We start from the raw sequence: 26,333 nt of genomic DNA, 5'->3' as shown, positions 1-26,333 counted from the left end.
TATAATGAAAGTGAGAACAAATTTTTAGAAATGTCTATAAATTTATAAAAAAAGGGGGGGAAAAAAACAACCATAACATTATGTTGGCATAAGTATTCACTTATTGTAATAAACTTGAAATTTAGCCTCAGGTGCCTCACAGTTATCTTGACCACTGCTGACATGTTTCTGCACCTTGATTGGAGTCTACCTGTGGTAAATTAAATTGATTGGACATGATTTGGAAATGCACACACCTCTCTATAGAAAGCTTCACAGTTGACAAAGCATACTGTAGCAGGGCAAAAGCCATGAGGTTAAAAGAACTCCTTTCAGAGTTCAAAACCAGGATTATTGCAAGGAACAGATTTGGAGAAGGCTAAATTAAATTTCTGCTTCACTGAAGTTGCAGAGCACACTGGATACCAAAGAACACATTGGACATCGTAATTCTCAAATGGAAGAAGTTTGGCACAACCACGATTCTTTCACGAGCTGGTCATCTGTTCAAACTGAGTAATCAGGTGAAAATTGCAATCAGATAAACTTGATTGTGCTCCAGAGATCTTGTGTGGAGATGGGACAGAGTTCCACAAAGACAACCATGTTGCTTCACCAATCTAGGCTTCATGCAAAGTGGCTAGATGGAAGTCTTTCCTCAGTGCAAAACACATACAAACCTGCTTGGAGTTTGCAAAAAACCAGAAGGATTCTCAGACTGCAAGGAGAAGATTCTCTAGTCTGATGAAATCAAGATTGAACTGTTTGGCCTCAATTTAAAACATATCTGGAGAAAACGAGGCACCATTCATCACCTGCCCAATATGATCCCAACAGTGAAGCATAGTGGTGGCAGCATCATGCTGTGAGTGTGTTTTTCAGCAGCAGGGACTAAGAGACTGGTCAAAATTGAGGGAAAGCTGAATGGAACCAAGTACATTTGCTTCTTCTCTAAACAGCCCCTTGCTTTATCACTTCAAAGTATTGTATAATTCCTTAGTTTAATTTTCTGTTATTTTCTGTAGTATACATTTGATCTTCAACTTATTTCTTTAGGTAATTTTCCATGTATATCCTACTGTATTCAATCACTACTAAATTGGTTTATTCACCATGCAGTATGACAATTGGGAAGGTGAAAGAAAGAAGAGGGTAAGAATGCAAATGAAATAGGGAAAAAACTGAAAATGAAAGAGCAAAATGCTAATGCTCTGAAAAATACTTTCTCTCTCTCTCTCTCTCTCTCTCTCTCTCTCATACACAGATGTCTATAAATAATGGAGGAGAGACACAGATAAAAGAACATGTTAAACACTATTAAAGAATTAGAGATTAAACAATGGATTTTTTTTTCAATGTAACTACAAGAATACTAATGCTTGAGTGTTCATGGTTTGTTTGGATATCTTAGTGAAGTGACATAAATACTGATAAATATATTTTCAAGGACACACAATAGATTTTATTCAGAAACTGTTCATACTAAAACATGTTTTTTAGCCAACAAATAGACATACTTTAATTTCTATTTGTTGGTTACAAAAAATTAACCATTCCAATGCAATGAATGTCTAAATGTCCCCTTTACTTCTTCGTTCCTTAGCGTGTAAATAAATGGATTCAGCAAGGGAGTTACAACTGTGTTCAAAATGTTCACTAATTTGGTCATTTCTAAAGAAATCCATTTAGAAGGTTTAACAAAGAGAAAAATAGTGGAACCATACCAAATAATGACAACAGCAAGATGGGAGGAACATGTAGAAAATGCTTTTTGCTGCCCTTTGGCTGAAGGAATACGTAGGATGGTAGAGATGATATAAATGTAGGAAAGCAGAGTTATCATACAGGATCCTAATATAACAAAGAGAGATATAACAAAAGCTGTAATTTCAACATCATAGGTACTGCTGCAGGCCAGAATTATCCAGGAATCAATGTTGCAATAGAAGTGATTGATCACATTGGGTCCACAGAAAGTCAACCTTGCGATCAGAAAAGTTGGTATAAAAATAATGATGAACCCACAAAGCCAAGAGCTAGTTGCTAGCATGCTAGACAAATGAAAGTTCATGATGGTGCTGTAATGCAATGGATAACATACCGCCAAATATCGGTCGTAAGCCATGATAGATAGCAGGAAGTATTCTGTGCAACCCAAGGCAAAAACAAAGTACATCTGCATAAGGCATCCAATGAAAGATATGGTTCTATTCCATCCAAGAATGGTGGCAAGTGTCTTTGGTACACAGGCTGTTGTATACCAAATTTCCAGAAAAGAAAGATTGCAAAGGAAGAAGTACATGGGAGTATGGAGACGTTGATTTATAGTTACGATGATGATAATGGCAACATTTCCTAAAATTGTTAGAGTGTACATGATAAGAAATATTATAAAGATGAACATTTTTAGATAATGAGATCCAGGGAAGCCAAGAAGAATGAATTCCATAACTTTTGTTTCATTTTGGGCTCCTTCATTGGTCTTTTCCATTTATCCTCAATTTGTCTTTGCTGAAATTGGGGAAAAACATACTAATTGGATTCAGGCTTTTAATCTCTGAGACTTCCAAGATCCCTTTCAACCCTATGATTCTATGTTATATATTCTATACTTGAAACAACCCACTTTTTCATTATGTTAGTAGGTTTTTCCCTAAGTTTGATTTCACTTACAGTACATGAAATCACAATTATAAAATCATTTTAAAATAATGAACTCTTTCTTAAATTTGAATACTGGGATCACATTGAGCCTGCCTCTGTGATAGCTTCCTAAAGATATTGGGAAGATATTTTTACTATCTGAAATATAACTGTTATCTAGGGCAAATTCTCCATTCTACAGTAAGATGATTTTCCTAATTATACTCTACCACAGTCTGATGTTCTACTTCACATTTTTAGCCTTCGTTCACTAAATAGCCAAACTAACAGACAAAAACTTGTTGCATACAAACAGACAAATGTATATAGGCATTATTGTGTATTAGTATGTCTGTATATATTATATATCTATTAATATTTCTTTACAATTTAGGTTGTGTCACTTTGAAAGATTTGTATCCACTACATTGTAGAATAAATTTTATACAAACTATAAATTATGACATATAGAATATTTTCCTGTTTTAAATCTATATCTATTATGTAGCAGGAATTGGGGAAAAATAAAATACCATATTTTTCCATAATATAAGACACTTTGGAGTATAAGATGCACCATAGTTTTTGGGGAGGAAAAGAAGAAAAAAATTCTGCCTCTGTCTACCAGATATTCATCTGGCTAGCATCCTTAGCCTGGTCAGCTTCAGCACATTAGTTCGCTAGTTCTGAGCGCCCGCAGAAGGTATCTGTTGAACATGCAATTTTGGAATAACACATTTATATAAAGTTGAAATGTTCTAAACTTTTATTCTTTTGACCTAAAAAACAAAGACCACTTATCAAAGTATTTGCTACTTGGGTTCTTAATCTGAAATGCACTTGTATGTCTATTTTAATCATTTGCAATTCCTCTTCTATCTAATAATTATTCATTTTTTTCATTATAAAAAGAAATGATGATATAATAGAGATAGCAAGATAGAAATATGTAAATAAGCTTACACTTTTCCAATATAGTAAGTAGATTATTTTTTCATGATTTCTAGATCAAAATAATATTTTTGTATATTGCAATTTGCAACTAAGCTCTAATTTGAATGAATAATATTTATGACATCATAATTTCAGGCTTATTGAAATACTACAAGGGTTTAAAATATTTTCATATGTTTTATTTTGTTATCATTGGAAATAATCCCAAAGGTCAAATGTTTTCTTGTTCAACCTCCTCACAGGATTTATATTGCTCCCCCCCCCCCGATATCACTCAGTCAAAGTTATTTCACAGAAACCAAAGAAATCTTCATAAGAGTAGATAAGTCATATGGGACCTATTATTTTTTATTTAAAATTTATGATTCATTTAGTTTTGTACTTGATCATTATCAATGTAAATTATTTTGACTGAGAGCCATACTTATGTCTCTTTGGGCCATACTCTGCACAGTGGGAAGTCCACTTTAAATCTGTAATATCCAGTATCATATATCACACTACTGCCAATAATAAATACATAAACAAACAAACAAACAAATAAACAAACAAACAAAATTATGATACATTTTTTTCCCAGTGAAATAGTTTTTTGTTTTCAGAACAAATCTGTTATCAACTTTGGAAGTTAAATTTTAAATATACCATACTTCAAGGAATAATAAAGGCAGCTATTTGTCCCATTAAATCTAAAATGGAAATTGAAGTAGAATAAGTGAATTTAAAAAAATCATAAGATAAATATTAGGTGTGTTATGAAAGACATTCACCAACCAATCAGTCCGCAAGGAACCCACCCCTGGTTTAGATACATGTATAACAGTACTGTGTTTCAAAAAAATTTAGAACCTCTTCTATAGATGTGGCCTGCTTTGTGGGAGTGGCTTGCTGGCCATGTGACTGGTGGGCGTGGTCAACTTGTAAAATGTGATGAAACTCATTTAACAACACTTTTGCTTAGCATCCAAAATGTTGGCTCAGAAACTCTGGCATTTGAAGCACACAAGTCTTAAAGCTGTTAAGTTACAAGACCCTTGCACCTCTAACCCTTTAGAAAAAAACCCAGGGGTGTTCAAACTTGATAGCTTTAAGACTTGTGGACTTCAACTCACAGAATTCCTCCTCTCACTCTTCATCTTGAACATGTGCGGACGGGTGGGGGGGGCGGGAGCTGAAACCGGTTCTAAACGGCACTGTAGATTTGTGGAACCTCTTCTATAGAAGAGATTGGAACTGGCAGGAACCCACCCCTGATGTATAGACATGCACAGAAAGGAGTTTAAAGCTTTCCAGAAAATGCATACATAAACCCTGGAAAAATCCAATTTAGTTTCTATAGTGATTTTTCTAGGGGATTTGTAAGAGGAAAGAGGGAGAGACAAAATTTGATTGGCTGCTTCAGAGTATTTGGATTCTGATTAACTTCTTAGTTAAAAATAAATGTAATTAAAAATATAAAAGTATTTGTTGAGGAAAATTTTAAACAAAGTGCTGAGCGTCATAACTACATACATTGGCATCAGAAACTATTTGGAATGAGTTTTCATATATAGATAACTTTTAAAAACTGTTTGGGAATCTCAGATGTTTAAAGCAACTGGGTAATTACTGCACAACTCTAATTCACATCCTTTACTAATACTATTGTTGCAAGAACCTGTTCCAGCTTTACTAGCTTGATCTATGATTGAGCATGGGATATATATTTCTTAATTCCAACCAGTTCTCATAACATCTAATAAATGTATTAATATGATGGTTGCACAGTTAGCCAGATGTTTAGACTCAGTTTGTCATTTTATCTACCATTTTATTCTCCCCAAGGACCTGGGATTATTATTTATCTATTTATTTAAATTTATAACAATGGCTTTAATATAAAAAGTATTTCAAGAGCAAACTTACATAGAAATTATATGTATCCTATTTGGAATTTGATTAAAATTGTGGAAATGAACTATAGGATAGATTAGAGAAAGAATGCCCCCAATAATCACTTCTTCTGGTCTGTATAAGTTGTCTTGCATACTCAGAGAGTGACTACACATTTTGGTTACATTTTCACATGCAGGAGAAGGAAGCAGCAATACATCAGTAATAGCATCTACTGGAAGTTTCCATTTTTAAAGATGCCAAAGTTGTGCAGTCGTATCTTTAGTCATACAGAATGCTGCAATGCTCTGCCCATCAGGATTCCAAATTAGTTAAAAAAAAATTCCCAATACACACACACACACACACACACAGATATATGTGTATGTATATGTACATGTACGTGTACGTGTACGTGTACGTGTATGTGTATGTGTATGTGTATGTGTATGTGTATGTGTATGTGTATATATATATATATATATATATATATATATATATATAGTGTCACAACTCCTGGTATACCCAAATATGGGAGGGAGCATACTGCTTCCATTTCTGTCTATTGGCTCACTCTGGGAACCATCCAGGCAGAAAGCCATTTTTTTAAATGTTGCCTTTGTTAGATTTGTGTTGCAATTTTTCGAATCCCAGTAAGGGTAAGGCTAGCTGATGAGAGCTAAATAGCTTGAAATAGATCCATACTAGTCTCCCTTTATTTATTTATCAGCACAAATACAACACAAATGTAACAAAGACAACAGTAAAAATATTGGGTTTCTGTCTGGATGGTCTCTTGTGACGAGCCGATAGACAGAGAATGGAAGCAGTAAGCTTCCTCCCATATTTGGGCATACCAGGGGTTGTAACACTAAACACACACACACACACATACACACACACACACACACACACACACAAACAAACATATATATAAAACTCAAGATGGCAAGCATACATAAGACTCCTTCCTTTTCATATTTCCCCCCTGTGAAATTATTAAAGCTGAGAGAGACAGCAGTGTCATTCCATGTCAAGTCATATCATTTCAGAAAAATGTCCTGCTTGAACATCACGGATTTCGATGAAATTTGGTGTGAACATGCATACACATCCCCAGTGAACAATGGTAAAGTGTTACATTTGCCAATGCAATACTTGCAGAGATATAGAGATTTGTTTGACCCCATACTGCACCCTTTACAGTATGACTCTTCTTGTGCTCTGTTAAATAAATCAATAAAAAACATTCTCATGAGTGATCTCCATCTAGATAATTTAGAGCAAAGTTGGGTTTGCTTTGTTCGAGCTGTAGTAATTTTCAGCCAACTCAGTACAGAATGATTAGAAAAATGCTGGACAAAATAAAACTAAAGGGAAGTGACTAGATGGGAGAAATAAAAAAAAAAGGTATGGCATTGCACACAAGCCACATGTATTATTTTCATGCAACATCAGATCACTGTTACAAAAAGGCAGATTTTGCTCTGTAATATGATTCAGATTTTATTTTTTTCCATTTTATTGCAGTGTGTACCAACCACCAAAACTTCCCACTCTCCTCCCACCATAGTATTTGTTCCTTCTTGTGGAAAGACTGGGACTGTTCACTCCCAGATGATCTGTGTGTCATCAGCTTGAGAAGAAACCTCTGTATTACTCAACCACTGGGAGGAAGGTAGAAAATTTTATCTTATACAAATGTTTCTGTGCTTGTAGTACTTTAGCTGCAAATCTTTGATTTAACTGATGTGAGATCAAGTGACTCAATGCAGAAGTGTCAACAACACTGACACTATTTAAACAGTTCAAACAAGAAAATTGATGTGGTCATTAAGATGTTGTGCAATCCAGAAGTCTTGGATTCAAGTACAGGAACTAACTGAGTGATTATGACTGATGATTCATGCTCTGCCCAGGGTTTCCTCTCTATTCTACAGATATCCTACAATATTACAACTATATCTTACAATTGCGTTACAATATCAAATTGCTTCCATGAGAAAGTAGATTGCATCAGTGGTGGGTTCCAGAGCCCGTCGCAACCAGTATGCTGTGACGGGGCCAGGCATCCACCATGTGCATGCATGCTGTGCATGCATGCACACCCACCACCCGAAACACTCCAGCTGCTTGGCGGAGGGTCGCGCAGGCGCCCCATGTTGCGTCTGCACAAATGCCCCATTCGGCTCAAATAGAGGTAAGGAGAGCAGGTGGGCGGGTAGGCCTTCCAAAGCACAGTACCTGAACAGTGTCTGCTGCTTACATACATATACTGGGGCGCACCCACCAGAACTCACCACTGGATTGCATGTCTGAGTCTAAACCTGCAGTCTGACATAAAACCTACATTTGCAACCATGACATTGTGTTCTCAATATGAGACAGGGATTAAAAATCCCATCCAAATATTTTTAAATAGACTATAACAGCAGATGAGAAATAAAGCTTTCTTCCTGTCATCGACTTTTAATTTTTGTCTTTCTTTTCTTCTACATTTCTATATTATAAATCCTAGTATCTATTAGATTATTAAAATCTCAATGTGGTTATTTTAAAAAAATGACATAAAAACAGAATTAGATGTAAACTGTCTATAAAACTATTCAAACTAAAACCTATTTTTATAACCAACAAATCAAACTTCTTTAATGGAAACATAGTGTATTCTTAAATGCCTCTTTTACTTCTTTGTTCCTTAGTGTGTAAATGAAGGGATTCAGTAAGGGAGTTACAACTGTGCTCAAAATGTTCACTAATTTAGTCATTTCTAAAGAGGTCCTTTTAGAAGGTTTAACAAAGAGAAAAATAGTGGAACCATACCAAATAATGACAACAGCAAGATGGGAGGAACATGTTGAAAATGCTTTTCGTTTCCCTTTTGCTGAAGGTATACGAAGGATGGTAGAGATGATATAAATATAGGAAAGTAAAGTTATACTGCAGGGTCCCAATATAACAAAGATGGATATAACAAAGGACGCCATTTCAACAGCATAGGTGCTGCTGCAAGCCAAAACTATCCAGGAATCAATGTTGCAATAGAAGTGATTAATCACATTGGGTCCACAGAAAGTCAACCTTGCAATCAGAAAAGTTGGTATGAAAATAATGATGAACCCGCAAAGCCAAGAACTAGTTGCTAGTATGCTAGACAAATGAAAGTTCATGACTGTGCTGTAATGCAATGGATAACATATCGCCAAATATCGGTCGTAAGCCATGATAGATAGCAGGAAGTATTCTGTGCAACCCAAGGCAAAAACAAAGTACATCTGCATAAGGCATCCAATAAAAGATATGGTTCTGTTCCATCCAAGAACGATGGCAAGGGCCTTTGGAACAGAAGCTGTTGTATACCACATTTCCAGAAAAGAGAAATTACAAAGGAAGAAATACATGGGAGTATGAAGATGCTGATTTGAGATCACGAGAATGATGATGACAATATTTCCTAAAACTGTTAGAATGTACATGATAAAAAAGATAATAAAGATGAACATTTGTGTATAATAAGATCCAGGGAAGCCAAGAAGAATGAATTCCATCACTTTTGTTTGGTTTTGTGCTCCTTCATTGGTCTTTTCCATTTGTCCCATATTTGTCTTTGCTGAAATTGAGGGAAAGCATACTAGTTAGTCTCTGGCTTTCCTACTTGAAACAGACCAATTTTACATTTTGTTTAAGTCTTCTCTAAGTCTGATTTCCCCTACATGACATGGCATTATAATAACTTTCAAAAATCTTTTTAAAAAAATATTGTTTCTTGAAATTTGAATACTGGGATCACATGCAATATGCCACGATGATAGTTCCCAGGTAATATTCTATAAGTACAATACTTTTACTATCTAAAATAGAAGATTATTCAGAGCAGATATTCCATTCTAGTCCCTTGCTTCTAAAAGGCTTTTCTCAGCTTTCCAATGCCTGTCACACTCATTCAGATTTTTAATCTACAGTTACTGAATTAAACCAGCAGACAAACACATGCTGCTTACAAACATAATTTCATGCTCAATCTTCTTGATAGATTTATGTTGCTATTTGTCCAAGAACTCTCAATAGAAGTAGTAACCAAAGGGGAAAAGTATCATCAAATTAGATAAGGCATATGGGACTTATTATTTTTAATTTAACATTGGTGATTCATTAAATTTTGGAGTGGATCATTATACTTCATTTTAACAGAAACCCAGACTTGGCCTTTAAGTTTTTTCTCCTGGGGCCACACTCTGAAAAGTGAGAAGACTATATTAAAAGATTTCAACTGTACATAGGCTATTTACACTACTGCCATCAAATTAATTTTAAAGGATTTATTTATTTTTATTTGTTTTGTATTTGGTGGCTGTAGAACATGTATTAGGTGATATTAGTAGAAAGGTTCATTTTTTTTGGTGCTTCTAAAAATTCAGTGGGAAAGAGAGTGACAATAGTGTCAATATAGTCTATATGAGTAACAATCTTCAGTTGACATTGGTAAGTGGTGCTTCATGGTAAAGTTGAAATTAGCAGTGACAATATTAGCCCCTTCTGGCAACATTTTCTCAGCTGAATTCCTGACAGTCCCATAGAATTTAAAAAAGAAATCAATGGTAGCTACCATTGCCTGACTCTGGACTGTTGGAAGCCTTCAACTGGTTCTGCAAGCTGCTTTTGCAATAATAATGAAGTGATGTTATTGGAGATAGAAATGAAGAATTTGAAGTTATTTGAATGGGAAATAACAGAAGAAATAAGTGTATTATTGTTGTGGCCCAGCAGGAGCCGTTGGAGCTGCCACCAGACTCCGACAGCGAGGGGCCCTATGAGTTGGCTCTGGAGGATGTGAAGGACCCTGGACAGGATTCCAACTCTGAGCAGGGTGCAGAGAGACTGATTGGCCACCAGGTGGCGCCTGAGCCTTGGACCAGTGGGGAGGAGACAAGGGAGAGTGATCAGAAGCCAGCAGTGAGTTTTCCTGGATGCACGCCATCGAAGAGCTACTAGGCGTCAGGAACAATTATGCAATTACAGGAGGTAATTGTGCTCAGCTGGTGGTCATTAGGCTCCTCTCCAGACTATAAAAAAGACTGCTGGTCCACACGGCCCTCTTACAGAAGTCAACGCATTGACTAAAGAGAACTGTTGTAACTAATTTGGCAGGCTGGATTGCTGCCAAGGTTTGTCTGAGTTGCTGCCAAGGTTTGTCTGAGTTGCGGCCAAGGTCCTTATCTGTTTGTTTGCTTGGCTTTCAGCCACCGAGATTTTGGTCTTGCTATTAAAGGACATTTTAGTTAAGCTTGTCTCGGTTTTCATTACTGGACGGAGGAGGGGGTCAGAACAGTTATACCAATTTCATTAAATTTAAAATATTAAATATATTATTAAAATATCATAAATTCATAGATAGATAGATAGATAGATAGATAGATAGATAGATAGATAGATAGAGTCCTTAAATATTTACTACGTTTGAGGGGGTGTACTCATGTCTGTGATATACTCTGTGTATATGTGTGTGTGTGTGTGTGTGTGTGTGTGTGTGTGTGTGTGTGTGTGTGTTTGGATGTGTGCATGTGTGCATGTGTGCTTCTATGAATAACTGATCTTCCAGTTTGCTCGTTGGGTCATTTTTCTATGCTCCAGAGCCTTCAGAGAAGCCTCCTGAAGGTTACACAATGGGGGGAGGGGTTCAAGCACATAGCATTATGGGTGTGGGCACACCTGTGTATGACCATCCTGTAGTCCCCCAACTTTTGGCACATGATCTAAAAAAGGTTAGCCATCACTGGCCTAGATAATCAATTTCATTCAGAAAGTTCTGGACCTGAAGTGTAACCACCTTCCTCAAAAAGGGAAGATTGAAGAAAGGTCAAAATTATCCAACAGGATGGAATACAGTGATGGCTTCTTAAGAAGATGGCATATCACAGCTTTCTTAAAGTACTAAGGCATTACCCCCTACTTCAAGGAAGCAATAATCACCACTGGAACCCAACAACTTCTCCCCACAGGAAGCTTGCACAAGCTGGGAAGGTCATGAATCTAAAACAAAGGTGTTTGCACTCATAATCCCTAGAATTCAATTCCTTCAGAGCAACAGGATGAAACTGTTCCCAGATAACAGGGCAAGGATTTACCCAAGGTGCCTCCACCAGCACCATGCCCACATCTAACCTGGAACAAAGCCAAGAAATTTTGTGTTTCAGAATATCAGGAAATTCCTCAGGGTGCTTCTTCATGTAGCTATATCCTCCTTCCTCAGGAGGAGATGGCACACCTTAAAGAGGGTTGTTGATTATCTGCAATTAGTATGGAGAAATATTTATGCTTCACTGCCAAAATTGCCACATGGTAGGCCTTAATAGAAGCTCTTATCTGTGTTTGATCAAGTTGATCATTATTTTCCACAAGTGGATTTCTAAAAATCTCTTTATCTGTTTCACCCCTCTCAATTCCTCCATATACCATGAAAGACAAAGAAGTCCATGAGTTGAGAGAGTCACATGGGTGTAATCCTTTCCAGAGCCCCAGTCTTTCCTATTCCAAACTATGATTAAGAACATGGCAGGAGTGTGCAGCAGATATGTAGTTATAACCACGTCTGGGTTCCAGCAGTCACTACTGCCAGTTCACTCATGGGTATGCTGTGCACGCATGCACAGTGCAATAAAAATTGTTATACAAAAAACAAGAAGCAAAAAACAAGATGGCAGTGCCTATGGTGTCACCCAGAGAACCACTACCAGTTTGATCGAATCAGTCCTAACCGGTAGGAACCCACCACTGGTTATAACCCCCAATTCTTCTGGAAACTATCCAGGTCTATTAGTTGCTGGTGGAAGAGCAATTTAATAATGCCACCCTGTTGGAGATAGAGTTTTCAGAAACACATTGCAATTAAACTGTTATCTGATCATGACAGGAGTATAAAAGACAGGTCCACAATTTCAGGTAACATAGGCACTGCTCTGACAAAAACACAAATCCAGTGTGAGACCACTATTCCTAGTCAGGATGTGAATGATCTGAGACAGGCCCATGGAAGTAATAGTTTCCATGAAATCCCAGGCTGCCCATGACACTCGCGTACCCCAATCCCCTGCACATATGTCCATGACCCATGCATGTGTTTGCAACACCCCACATGTGCTCCAACCTTGCATGTGTGTGTATGCCCCCCGCATGTGCCCCACCCCCACACATATCCCCACATCCACTCTGCCCCAGAACATGTGCACATGTCTCCCTCATGCACCCCACCCCCTGCACATGTGTGTCAGAGATCCAAAACCCAGCTGTTCAATGAAAGGTACGCGCACATGCACAGTGAAGCTGAGCTGGTATGATGCCTGGCCTGCCCGCAGACAGGATTCTGAGTGCCACCTATGGCAGGCATGCCATAGGTTCACCATCATGGCTCTACAGGATCAAAATTGCCCTGGAGGTGTGATGAAAAAAGGAGAAAGATCGTTGATCATGAGGAACCACAATTTCCTCATTGATCTGAAGAAAACTCTGCCAGCTCTGCAGTAGGGATGATGGGCATTTTTGGCACATCATAAGCTGTGACAACTGGGACAATAAGATTTGTGCTGGAGTGGTTTGTGAACAGAACATATATATAGATAAAAGAAATTTATAGCAAGAGTAATAGTCCATTCAAGTAGGTATACTGCAAAGGCTTACAGATCACCAAATGGTGGTCATATAACATGAGCAACAGTAAGAAAAATTCAATGGTTCCCACATCATAGAAAATGTATGGCTATATATGAAATTTGTCAGTGAAATAGTTTTCTTATTTTTTAACAAATCCATAACGAACTTTGGAGTGATATTTGATGTAATTCTGTACTTCATACATTACTGCCCTCCCTCTCATATATATCTCAAAACAATGGAAAGAATAAAAGTTGTAATTCCTGAATTACTATAGATCAACAAAGCCAAGGAACATTAACAAGTTTTGTGAAGCTCCATTTCTGCCTCGAAAATATCCCATTTGTCAATCTAAATTTTGAACAAATGGAAGATGATGATGTAAAAATAATGCAGTTTTATAATACTTTATATATGTAGGGGACAAATTATTTAAATATAAATTTGAATTGTTCAATGCAGTCTGAAATTGAAAATGACACAGAATGAGTGAATTAAAAAATATATATTAGGTGAGCTTGTGGAAAACATATATTTTATATTACTTGTTAATCAGCTTTTCTGCAGGGTCTTTTATTTCTATTATTTCTAGTTTCTTTTTGTTTCTTTTATAATAAGGATTTTTATCTCATATTTTATATTTGTCCATTTTATTCAAGTTATACAATTTCATGGTAATGCACTCCTATATCAGATAGGACTTTTTAATTCAGGATTTATAAGAGTTGGACAAATTGTGTAAGAATTTTTCTCACACATTGTGCCTATCTAACTGCTGAAATGATTATAAACTGCTAATTAACAATAATTAACAGAAACTATAATAAATATATGGATATAATAAAAAGAAAGAAAGAAACCTCAAATTTCCATTCTGATTTAATAGGTCCTTTTTTCAGTGAACCTTTTTGGTATTGAGATCAGGCCTAAAAATAATGATATAACACTTTGGAAAGAAGATGCAGGTCAAGAGACTAGTATTGGAAGACAAGATAGCAAAAACCTCCACAATCACAATCTTCTTCCCAGTGATGCTCAGATAAACTGGAATAAAGGAGATCCAAACACTGCAAAAGACCAGCATGCTAAAGGTGATAAACTTGGCTTCATTGAAAGTGTCTGGTAATTTGCGGGCTAGGAAAGCTACAATAAAGCTGATAATGGCCAAAAAGGCCAAGTAGCCCAGAACATAATAGAACATAGTGATGGAGCCTTCACGACATTCTACGTCCATTTGCCCACTTGGTGAATCCAAGTTAAGATGTGGAAAAGGAGGGAAGATAAACAACCGGAAAAAATTTTTATTGATGTATTCCTCATGTTTCTTTTATTATAGGCTTAAATGATTTTATCCCAGGAATGTGTGATTTAATAATTGAATTAGTAATTGAACAGTAAGTGTTTCTATGTGTATATGCGACATCCTCTCTGAAATTTTAATAATGAAATATGAAAATTTCCTTTACATCACACCAATAAAAATGTTGTATTCACACAGATATGTACAATCTGTTATATACCTGCCATGGTTGAACATTCAGATGCCTGCATTGAAATTTTCTACAGACGTTTTATTGCTTAGAGAGATATATGGCAGGTAAAGCATGTGCTATACCATGAACAGCATTGTAGATTGTGTAGCTTTCACTAGACATAGCCATCTCAAATATATATGAAGGGAGTAGGTCCAGTTTCTCTTCTTCACATTTTTTACAGGAACCAAATACAGCTTCCCAGAACTTACAGAAGAAGTTGTTGGATTCTTCATTTACATTCATGTTGTCAAGAAACTCTTTAAATCCTGGCACAGTATTTGCTTGAACTGTGAAAGAGAAGGAACCATGAAAAATATTTCTGCCACGCAATTCATTTTTCTTTGTGATACTAAAATACCATTGGACTGGCATGATCCAAATTTTTCCCAAACGTCCTTTGACCATTAATTCAATGTCTTCTATATAGATTGCTAGGATATTAATTACTTGAGTGCTCAGACTGAGAATAACTACTTTGGCATCTGTTGAGTAAAATGTTATTATTAATTTTATAATTTTTTCATCTGTGTAACTGGTGGCAAGATGACTGTTTACTTTTTCTCTTTTCAGGAAGGCAATGAATATGCCATTCTGGGCCAGCATGTGTATCAGTTTTTGCACATTTTCTCCATTATTATCATCAGAAACAAGGAGGCCAATCCATTTCCATTGGAAATGCAGGAGTAACTGGATTATCCCTTTATATAGAATAGAGTCTCTGGGCACCATCCAATATAAAGATGGGAAATCAGATTTACTACTTGACTCATGTTGATATTCACCATAAGTGAGCTAGTGAAGGGAAAAAAATATATATAAAATTTCTGAAATAATGCACTTCTGAATACATGGTACAGAAGTACAAAAATGAATTGTATTTAAAAGCCAATCTTTAAGATAATTATTCCTTAAATATGTCTCCACCAGACAAAGCACAAGGCATGTGCAATCATATAAAATAAAATATAACAATTAGTAAAACACATTGTCCAACAGATCTACATAAAACAGCACTTAGACCTCCAAATAAGGTTTATGAATCCTTTGAATATTTATGGTTGTCTAAATAAAGTACAGCAGCAAACTATTCATTAGAATGTCTCTCTCTTACTATAGATAGCATTCTACCAAAATTAAACTTTTTTCCCCAAATTATTTCAGTATATATTGAAAACAAATTATTGAGTAACTGGTATAGAGAAATTATTCCTATTGTTATTCTTATTCTGATGTAATTTAAGAGAAGAAAGATTAAATTCACTTTTTTCGTAGGATTTGAGAGAGCAGTATAGATTAGTAGGTCCAATTGTTAAACTGTACTATCCTGATAACTGATTTACACGCATCTCAAAATGGATTATTATTAGTGGGACATTGGTAATTATTTGGAAATTGTAGACCACCCAGATAGCTGATAGTTGTTTTAAAAGAAAAATAAGTGGTAAATGCAAAATTGAAATTCTGAACCAATTAAAAACTGAAGATATATCAACATTAAGTCAACTACATCATACAATAAAAAATAAAATATCTTCAAATAAGAACCACATGCTCATATTTACCCAGAAATAAATGTCACAGTGCAATGAAGCTTGTTCTTAAATAAATTTTTGGAGTGCATATTCAATTATTTTAAGCATTAAAATTCGGGGAAAATGCAAAAAAACTCTGGTGCTAAATCTCTTCCATAGTAGGCAATAACCAACTCTGGACACACAGGACATTCCGCATTACATTTCCTCCATCAAGACTCCACACCTTTTAATCCTTTAGTATAAAACTCCCCAACAAGAGTACATTTTACTGATGAAATGGTTAAAAAAATATCTAAGCCATCAAATAGTATTTTCATCTGAACATTTAAACATAACCTTCCCATACAAAATCAAATCCAGTGAAATGAACTTATGATGTCTAGCTTCTCTGTGTTAAAAATAATGTTTTAAAATTACAAGTTCCCTCCCATCCAGAGAGATTTGAACAGCATAGAGTTAAGCACTGAGAAACTGTTCATAAAAGAGATATAAATATAATATAATTGATTCTGCAGAAACATACACACACCTGTGGGATTTTGCAGATACTTAATATGGTGGCCATCTGGATGCTGTTTTCAACAGTGAAGCTTCCAATAGCAGTTAATATAGTTTTTCTATCACATTTGTAATTAGGAACACTCTTTTTATTTGAGAACAATAAGTCCAGAACCATCTCATATGTTGTCTTTGAATCAAAGAGATTGTCATAAATATGAAAACCCAAAGTGGTGTTGGGCAGGAGCTCTAGATTCTTATTAATTTCATCAATTGCAAAAATCAGGACAAGGACATGTTGGTAATGTTTCATCTTTACACTGCAAAAACATTGAGATTGAAAATCAGAAAAACGACCTCATGATCAATATATGATGGCTTATAACCCATAGGAAGAAATTCTGAATTTTCTCCAAGGGAGGGAGGTATTCATTGTTTTGCCTTCTGGAAAATGATTGTTCTATTCTTGTGATTCTTCATCTGGCACCCACCTGGCATTTTTAACCTGCAGCTTGCAAAAATCCTAGGAACATCACACTGCTTTTTGGGGTAGCTGAAGACTCACAAGCTGGAAAAAGATGAGTGGAAATGTTTTCTAGCGACTAGAAACATTCTAATAAATTGTTTGTAGGACTTACCTGTAAATAAGACTTTATACCCAAGTTTACCCTAGAATTTTCTGGCAAGTTTCAAATTATTCAACTTTGCCTTATACTGTTTTCATAACTTTATTTTTTAGATTCATCTGCTGAAATATATGTAACAAAGATGTTAAAAAATGATAAATAAGAATAGGTTAGATAAGGAAATAATATCTATGGAAAAAATTAAAGGTGATTTGTTTTATAGGAATTATTATAAACACTTTATTTTAAAAAAGAGACTACTGTATCTATTTTTTCACATCTTAATGACCTAAAATTGAAGTTAATACAGGACAGTTTTGCATATACAGTGAATGAAAAACTGGATCCCTATTGTGAGTTAAAATTATAGGGAAGCTCCAGAAATTAAGCTAGATATTTTCCCATAATTTGAGCACCCTAGCAAAGATAGTGGAGCATTCACTCTTTTATGTATATAGATATGTGCATAGAGAAATGCACAGAACAGGGTTTAACATTTCACGAGGATGCCTATAGGAACCTTGAAAAAATGCAATTGTAGAATGATCCTTCCAGGGGATTTGAAAAAGGAAAGAAGGACAGAGCAAAGGTTGACTGGCTGAATTACAAAGCCTTAATATGGAGAATATTTGATGCCCAATTGAAATGAGGGACGCTTAGTGCCCTCTGAGCTTGGTTCTTTTGTTGAATCTAGCATCTTGCTAGCACTGAAAATGTTACCTAGTTTGCATAATGAAAGGTGTGCAAGAAAACAAGCTCAGATAGCACTCAGGACACCTCTATAATGAACTTGCATTCTCATTAAATTGTTAACTTAAAAAAAATATGACTAAATGAGAAAGATGTTCGTGAAGAGAAGGAAAAAATAAAGTTATGGAATATAAAAAAAGAGCCAAGGTGGCGCAGTGGTTAAATGCAGCACTGCAGGCTACTGCTAGATCAGCAGTTCAGCGGTTCAAATCTCACCGGCTCAGGGTTGACTCAGCCTTCCATCCTTCCGAGGTGGGTAAAATGAGAACCCAGATTGTTGGGGGCAATATGCTGACTCTCTGTAAACCGCTTAGAGAGGCCTGAAAGGCCTATGAAGCGGTATATAAGTCTACTGCTATTGCTATTGCTAATATAAAAACCATCAACATTGGCCCAGGAGCAATTAAAATGAGTTTTTGCTACCTCACAGTTAAAGCTATCTGAGATCTCAGATTTTAAAACTGCTTGGTAGTTGTTGCACAACTTTAATTCCCGTGTCTTTATTAATGCTACTGCTCGAAGAAATTTTTCAAACTTTCAATTATACCTGGCTGTTGTTGTTGTTGTTGTTCATTAAACATGAAAGTCCATCAACGGAACATTTAAAAATGTATCACTAATATCATTGACTAGCTCTAATAGTTGATACGGGTTGCTACCAGCATCTTAGGTATCAACCAAGTATGTTCTTAAAATTTACATTGTATCGAGTAGCGGAGTCTTTTGCAGTCTGCTGGTGTTATTGCATGGTTTATTATTGTTGTTATTGTTGTTGTTTTGTTATATTATTAGTACTATTAGCATTGTCATTATCATTATCATTTTAAATTAATTAAAAGAGTTTTTATGTTAAAAATAATTTAAGACAAAATTAAATTATAAGTTTTGATTTGGCATTCTTATCCACCTATAGTGTCCTTACCCTGCACTTTTGCTTGATTGATTGAACGAGTGAGTGTTTATTTATTCATTATAGTTTTAATTGGAAAAAAAATAACTTAAAAAAAAACTTACATAAAAATCTCATATATCCTGCTTGGAATTATAGTAAAATTGTTGGAATGAATTATAGGATAGAGCAGAGAGAGGATGCCTCCAACTATTACTTCCCCTGGTCTGTATAAGTTGTCTTGGATACTTGCATAATGACTACATTTCTTTGTTCCATCTTCACATGCAGCAGGAGGGAAAAGCAGCTGTAACAGCAGCAATAGTAGCCATCTGAAGTTATTCTGCTTCAAGATGCCACAGTTATACATCCTCATCTTTAGTCACACATAATGCTGAATATCAGACCTTCAAATTACTCCTAAACCTCCATTGCCCATTATCATCTGAGTGTCCAACTATATCTTCAGCAAAAGAAGCTATATCTCTTTGCCTGATTTGTTTTTGCCTGTGAGAAAATGAATAAATACCAGTGATTTCCTTAATTACAGAGTAGATAAATACCTCTCAGATGTAAAAGGTCTTCCATATGTGTTCTTGCGGGGGGGGGGGGGGAGATATTTCCATTTTAATTTAATTATCCACATCCTTTTTGGTGGAATATTTTCTAAAATCTTTTAATAAAGATTTTCAAACAGGGTTTTTTAAAAAGGTTTTTTAAATCTCACTTTATTATTATTTTTTATAAATAACTCAAGATGGCAAACATACATAATACTGTACTTCTTCCTCTTCTTATATTCTCCACATGAGTAACCTTGTGAAGTGAGTTGGGTTGAGCATGTGTGAACAGGTCAAGGTCTGCCATCTGCTTTCCTGTTTATTGCAAGACTAGAACCCACATCTCCTGATTTCTAGGCCACCATCTCGACCATTAAGTTATAGCTACAGTTGTATTATAATAACATTGCTTATTGAATAGAATTCTTTAAGCCAATCTGGGCCAGTTCTAGAACTATGGTTTTCAACTTCCAAAATTTCCTAGACATCCTATCCACTTTGAGAATTATTAGAATTGAAATCCATATACATGGACTCTAGGTTATCTTTATATCTATATGGGAGGGTCCAAAAGAAACCTTATAAATTTTAAGCACCACAACTGTTTCATGCTCTCTCATTGTAGATCCAGCACAATCAAAGCACGTTGCTAAAGAACTCTGCTTTTTTCTTTGCTCCCTGTTTGCTTTGTATTTTACATGAAACTAAGATTTTGCTCTGAGCTTTCAAATCTTACCTTGCTTTGGGTTTCTCACACTACACAGGACTTAAATGGCAGGATTTATGTGAACATTTTTCTGGTTCCTCAATTATATGAACTATAAGATTCTCATTATCTCCGTCCTCATCCAACTTTAATGAATTATAATTTCATTTGAGCACTTTTGAGTGCCAAAGAATCACATTTTAAGGAATGGCATTAAAATCATTTTTAATTCCAGTAAAAAGTCATCCATATTATTTTAAATTTTGGATTATTGTCATTACAAACTAAATATTAAATGGATACATTTTCTGGATAAATGTCAGAAAAGTTTATCAATAATAATGGGCAATGTGATTGGCATGCCAAAGAATTAAGGAATTGAAAGTAATGTAGTTTGCCCCAAAGCTAGCAGAAAATCTAACGCCCATATGAAACTCACAGCAAGAGCAATAGTGCATCAAGGAGGTAAACTGCAGTAGCTTAAAGATCACCAAATAGCAGTCATATAACATGAACAACATCAAGAAGCATTCAGTGGTTCCCACATAATAGAAAATGTATTACTATATATGAAATTAGTCAGTGAAATAGTTTTTGGTTTTTGAATAAATCAATAAGGACTTTTGTTTGAGGTTCGTATTGTTTAATGAATTCCATACTTCAAGGAGTGATAAATTACCAGCCCTCCTCATCATATAATTCTTACAAAATAGTGGAAAGAATAAAAGTTGAAATTCCTGAATTTCTGGAGATCAACAAAAACAAGGAACATTAACAGATTTTGTGAAGCTATATTTCTGTCTCTAAAATTTTCCATTTATTAGTCTAAGTTTTGAAGAAATGGAAGATGATAATGTAAAAATAATGCAGTGTTTTATTATTTTCTATATGAAGGGGACAAATTATTTAAATATAAAAAGGCAACTAATTGCTCCATGCATTCTGAAAGTGAAAATGATATCGAATGAATGTTTTTTTTTTTAAAAAAAAGATAAAATATTAGTGAGTTTATGGAATACAAACTTCTTCTTGATCAGCTTTTCAAATTTAAACATTTTTTCTGCCTGGTTTCTTATTTCTATTATCTTTCTTTCTTTTCATTTCTTATGCAATTACGATCTTTTTATGATATATTTTATATTTGTTTATTTTATTCAAGTCAGATCCAAAGCAACTTCAAAAAGGCCTATATCAGAGAGGTCTTTTTAATTTAGGATTTATTTCAAAGAGTGGGACAAAATATATGAGCTTTTTTCTCAGACATTGTGTCTCAGCATTCCAAATATCATGCAGAATTAAATCAGAGTCCAAGGCAGAGCTATCCTTAAAGTTCCAATTTAATAAGACAGACATATTGGCATTGTGCTGTGGAATCCCAATTTTGGATAGCTTCCTGGGATTCCACCCAGTTGATAGTTCATGATCTTGTCCCCACACCCACAAATCCATCACATGGTGCAATCTTCTCCTTCCATGCTGGCATCTCCACCCAGCTGGTTCCAGTCAGGTATAGAAGTGCGGAGACAAAAGTTGACCTTGTGCTTCTAGAAAAGAATAACAATAACACATTCCACATTTCAACTCCTTTCTATTCCCCCCTCCCAACTGCTACACTAATAAAACAGCATAATGAAATAAGAGAGAGTGTGGCAGGCCAAAGATCCTAAAAGGAATATAACTGCAGGCCTGACATTATGCCTATCTAACTGCTGAAATGATTATAAGCTGCTAGTTAAAATAATTTACAGAAACTATGATAAATATAAGAATATTTTAAAAAAGAAGGAAAGGACCTCAAATTTCCATTCTGATTTAATAGGTCCTTTTTTCAGTGGACTTTTTTGGTATTGAGATCAGGCCTAAAAATGATGATATAACACTTTGGAAAGAAGATGCAGGTCAAGAGACTAGTATTGGAAGACAAGATAGCAAAAACCTCCACAATCACAATCTTCTTCCCAGTGATGCTCAGATAAACTGGAATAAAGGAGATCCAAACACTGCAAAAGACCAGCATGCTAAAGGTGATAAACTTGGCTTCATTGAAAGTGTCTGGTAATTTGCGGGCTAGGAAAGCTACAATAAAGCTGATGATGGTCAAAAAGGCCAAGTAGCCCAGAACATAATAGAACATATTGATGGAGCCTTCACGGCATTCTACGTCCATCTGCCCACTTGGTGAATCCAAGTTAAGATGTGGAAAAGGAGGGGAGATAAACAACCTAGCAGCACAAATAGCTACTTCAATGAAGGAGCAAAAAACAACAATGGCATTTGCCACTTTTTGTCCTAGCCATTTTGCAATCCTGTTTCCTGGTTCAGTAGCCATGAAAGCCAGAATAACAATGATTGTTTTTGCCAACAAACAAGAAATTGCAATGGAAAATATTATGGTAAAAGCTGTTAGCTGAAGGAGGCAGGACACTTTAGTAGGTTTGCCAATAAAAAACAGGGAACAAAGATAAGATAGAAGTAAGGAAATAAGAAGAATCCAACTGAGATTCCGATTGTTAGCTCGCACAATGGGTGTGTTCCAGTTTTTTATGAAAACTATTATTACCAAGCCTGTGACAAAGGCAAAGGATATAGCAAAAGAAACCAAAGCAGCTCCTATAGGTTCATGGTAAGAAAGGAAATTTAAAATCTTTGGGATGCACTGATCTTGATTGATGTTTGGATATTGATCTTGGGGGCATGGAATACAATGAGTAGCATCTGAAAGGAAGAAAGAAAAATATTCCTGAGTCAGAAATGTCAATGCCTTTTTTAAAAAGTAAAGGTTATTTTTATCAATTGGATATCAAAGGAAAAACTTCAAATGGATGACCAGAATTGAAAAGAGGAAATATGATCACAGCCATCATGCACATATTTTTCCCATCTCTCAATCCACCAGTGCAAACATCTAAGATAAGAATTATAGAAGAACCTAATGCTAAAGCATGGCTAACATTTTATCTACCTTTTTAGTTCATCTGAATAGATCCAATTATATATTTAATATTCCTAGTTCCTGAAATCAAGGTGCTTGATGACGCCTTCTATCTCAATTATTACTGCCTGTAAGCTACAGTGAAGCTGTTTTCAAAGAATGTGAACAATAACATGCTGTCATATTAAAGGCATTTATCTCTTTGATTGCAATATTGCAGCTTTACCCTTGCACATATAATTACAGTAAGATAGGGATTAGAAGATACTGTCCACTAGGAAAGTATTCAGACCTCTTCACTTTTGTCAATTTTATTATGCTGCAGTCAGATTCTACAGTTGTTGAAATTCATTTTTCCTTATTAATCTTTACTCATAATAATAAGATAAAAACTGAATTTAAAAATGTCTGTAACTTTATTTATTAGAAAATAACTGAAATACCACATTGGCATAAGTATTTAGACTCTTTGCAACACTTGAAACCTAGCTCTGGTTCATCCTGTTTTTCCTGGTTGTTGATCACAAGTTTCTACACATTGAATGGAGTTGACCTGTGATAATTTAAATTGATTGGATATGATTTGGAAAGGCACACACCTCTCTATAGAAGGCATCATGGCTAACAATGCATCCTGTAGCACAGCAAAATCCATGAAGTGAAAGAAACTGCCTGAAGAGCTCAGAGAGAGGATTTTTGTAAGGCACAGTTCTGGATTTGTCAAAGGATACTTACATTTTTTTCTCAATGATTTTTTTTATATTACTACAACTGCCTCAGTAGGTGTGCTTAGATTTGATGGAAAAATGCTAGGAAATTAATATTTTCCTTCTCATATCTTTTTCTGATCAGAATATCTTGCTTTCTACACATTGCATTACTACCCTAGAAGCAATATATGTGCATAAGCACATAATTATTACCAAACAATTGAATTTCTTGCTCAGGTGTTCCCTACAGATGTTCAAACTAAATCAACAAGCATATGTAAGCTGTCACTTACCTGTTTGGTTAGAAATCATATCTTTTGAACATGGAACGCAATCATAGCAACATATTGATTTTCCTTCTTGAAGTATCTTGCATTGTCCAACATGACAACTTTCTACACATAATGAATGGGGAGGTACCTAGTTTTATATAAGATATAGAAAGTATTATCATTATCCCATTTTAATCCTATGTATTTATGAACCTATTCAAGTTCAGGGTTTTCTACAAAGAAGAGGGAGTTAAACTATTTTGCAAGGAACCTGAGGATAGAACAAGAAGCAATGGATGGAACTTAGAACTGAGGAGAAATTTCCTGACAGTTAGAACAATTAATCAGTGGAACAATTTGCCTCCAGAAGTTGTGAATGCCCCAACAATGGAATTCTTTAAGTAGATGTTGGGTAGCCATTTGTCTGAAATGGTATAGGGTTTCTGCCTAGGCAGGGGTTGGACTAGAAGACTTCCAAGGTCCCTTCCAACTCTGCTATTGTATAAGTTGGGTTCCCCTTCTTTTCAACATCTACATGAAACCGCTGGGTGAGATCATTCGCCGGCACGGGATAAAATACCACCAATATGCGGACGATACCCAGCTGTATCTGTCCGCCCCGTGCCAACTCAACGAAGCGATGGATGTGATGAGCCAGCATCTGGAGGCTGTTAAAGACTGGATGGGGGTCAACAAGCTTGTGCTCAATCCAGAAAAGACCGAGTGGCTGCTGTGTTTCCCTCCCGCGAATTGGCCAAACATTCCATCACTCAGGCTGGGGGGTCAAATTATACGCCCCTCAGACAGGGTTTGCAACTTGGGAGTCCTCCTGGACCCACAGCTGACCTTCGAACATCATTTGTTGGCTGTGACCAGGGGGGCATTTGCCCAGGTTCGCCTGGTACACCAGTTGCGTCCCTACCTGAGCCAGGAGGCCCTCACAACAGTCACTCGTGCCCTTGTGACCTCTAGGCTGGAATACTGCAATGTGCTCTACATGGGGCTGCCCTTGAAGAGCATTCGGCGACTTCAGCTAGTCCAGAATGCGACCGCGCGAGCGATTGTGGGTGCACCTCGCTTCACCCACGTAACACCTATCCTCCGTGAGCTGCACTGGCTGCCTGTCGATTGCCGGGTGCGCTTCAAGGTGCTACTTATCACCTATAAATCTCTCCATGGTAGTGGGCCTGGGTACTTGAGAGACCGCGTATTGCCAATTACCTCCACTAGACCGATCCGATCGCATCGATTAGGCCTCCTCCGAATTCCATCTTCCAGCCAGTGCAGACTGGCAACTACCTGGAGGAGAGCCTTCTCGGTGGCTGCTCCGACCCTCTGGAACGAACTCCCCATGGAGATTCGGACCCTCACCACCCTCCAATCCTTCCGCGCCGCTTTAAAGATCTGGTTGTCCCGGCTGGCCTGGGGTTAAGATTTTAACCCCACCCGAATTGTATGATTGTTGTGCCTTCTTTTAATATGTTGTATTGTCTCCATGTTTAGAATACTGTTTGTCTTGCCCCCCCACCCTTCTGAATTGTGAGCTGCCCTGAGTCTCCCCAGGGAAAAGGGCGGCATACAAATAAAGGAAAACTAAAACTAAACTAAACTTTTAGTGCCACAAGGCTGTATAGAATGACATGAGAAAGCACTCAAGACAGCACCTTTAATCAAGACACTTGAGATAATGATGAATTTTGCCACTCCGAGTAATAATCCAATAATATGAATTTCATCCTATATCTTATTGTATATGTATCTCAAAATCAAATCTGCTACTTGCATTGTACAGCAAAGTTCCTTATTTGTTCTGCAATGCTATACCTGAATACATGTGGAATTTCCCCCACTGGAAAGTGATCAGAGAGAAACAAAGACTGAACAACAACACAAAAGCATCCATTCATCACTGATATTTACAATGTTTTTTTTTTTTACCTTCTTCAATCTGGTATTCCACTGAATTGCATTTTCAGAAATTGTGAATTTTTGTGTTGATGAAAACTTTCCCACTGTTACTTTAGAATATGTCTGATTAGGAAAAGTAATCCAGTTGATGAGGTCCAAGCCAGCGAAGAAATCCCCCTGGTCAAATGAGATTTCATGACCAGCACTATTGTTAAATTGGATGTTTCTCAGGAAACTTTGGAGCTAAAATAGTAGAAAAAAATACATGAATGAAATGAATTATCCTAGCACAAGGCTTAATACTTTCTTTAATATCC

The 26,333-nt window shown here is 36.1% G+C and overlaps 2 protein-coding genes across 2 annotated transcripts; both read right to left on the bottom strand.

Moving 5' to 3' along the window:
- Window positions 1-1,525: 1,525 nt before the first annotated feature.
- LOC116521377 (olfactory receptor 6F1-like) lies at window positions 1,526-2,470 on the bottom strand. The gene has a single exon (XM_032236055.1). It carries the CDS (start codon window positions 2,468-2,470, stop codon window positions 1,526-1,528), a length of 945 nt encoding a protein of 314 aa, XP_032091946.1.
- Window positions 2,471-5,514: 3,044 nt separating this feature from the next.
- On the bottom strand, window positions 5,515-9,038 carry LOC116521376 (olfactory receptor 6F1-like). The gene is made up of 2 exons (XM_032236054.1): window positions 8,117-9,038; window positions 5,515-5,594 (listed from the first exon to the last, which is right to left on the bottom strand). Exons 1-2 carry the CDS (start codon window positions 9,036-9,038, stop codon window positions 5,515-5,517), a joined length of 1,002 nt encoding a protein of 333 aa, XP_032091945.1.
- Between the last annotated feature and the right edge of the window lie 17,295 nt (window positions 9,039-26,333).

This window comes from Thamnophis elegans, chromosome Z (genome assembly GCF_009769535.1).
Source record: "Thamnophis elegans isolate rThaEle1 chromosome Z, rThaEle1.pri, whole genome shotgun sequence".
Taxonomy (NCBI): domain Eukaryota; kingdom Metazoa; phylum Chordata; class Lepidosauria; order Squamata; family Colubridae; genus Thamnophis; species Thamnophis elegans.
Note: the sequence above shows the minus strand (reverse complement) of the source record. Positions and strands in the feature narration are given on the sequence as shown.

What these genes read in the sequence shown, in the direction of transcription:
- LOC116521377 (XM_032236055.1), bottom strand. Translation starts at nt 2,470, where the DNA reads ATGGAAAAGACCAATGAAGGAGCCCAAAATGAAACAAAAGTTATGGAA.
- LOC116521376 (XM_032236054.1), bottom strand. Translation starts at nt 9,038, where the DNA reads ATGGAAAAGACCAATGAAGGAGCACAAAACCAAACAAAAGTGATGGAA. An exon ending in AGTAAAAGAGGCATTTAAGA is followed by an intron (nt 5,595 to 8,116) that starts ATACACTATGTT and finishes AGTATGCAAGAC; the next exon opens with AACTTATACAGACCAGAAGA.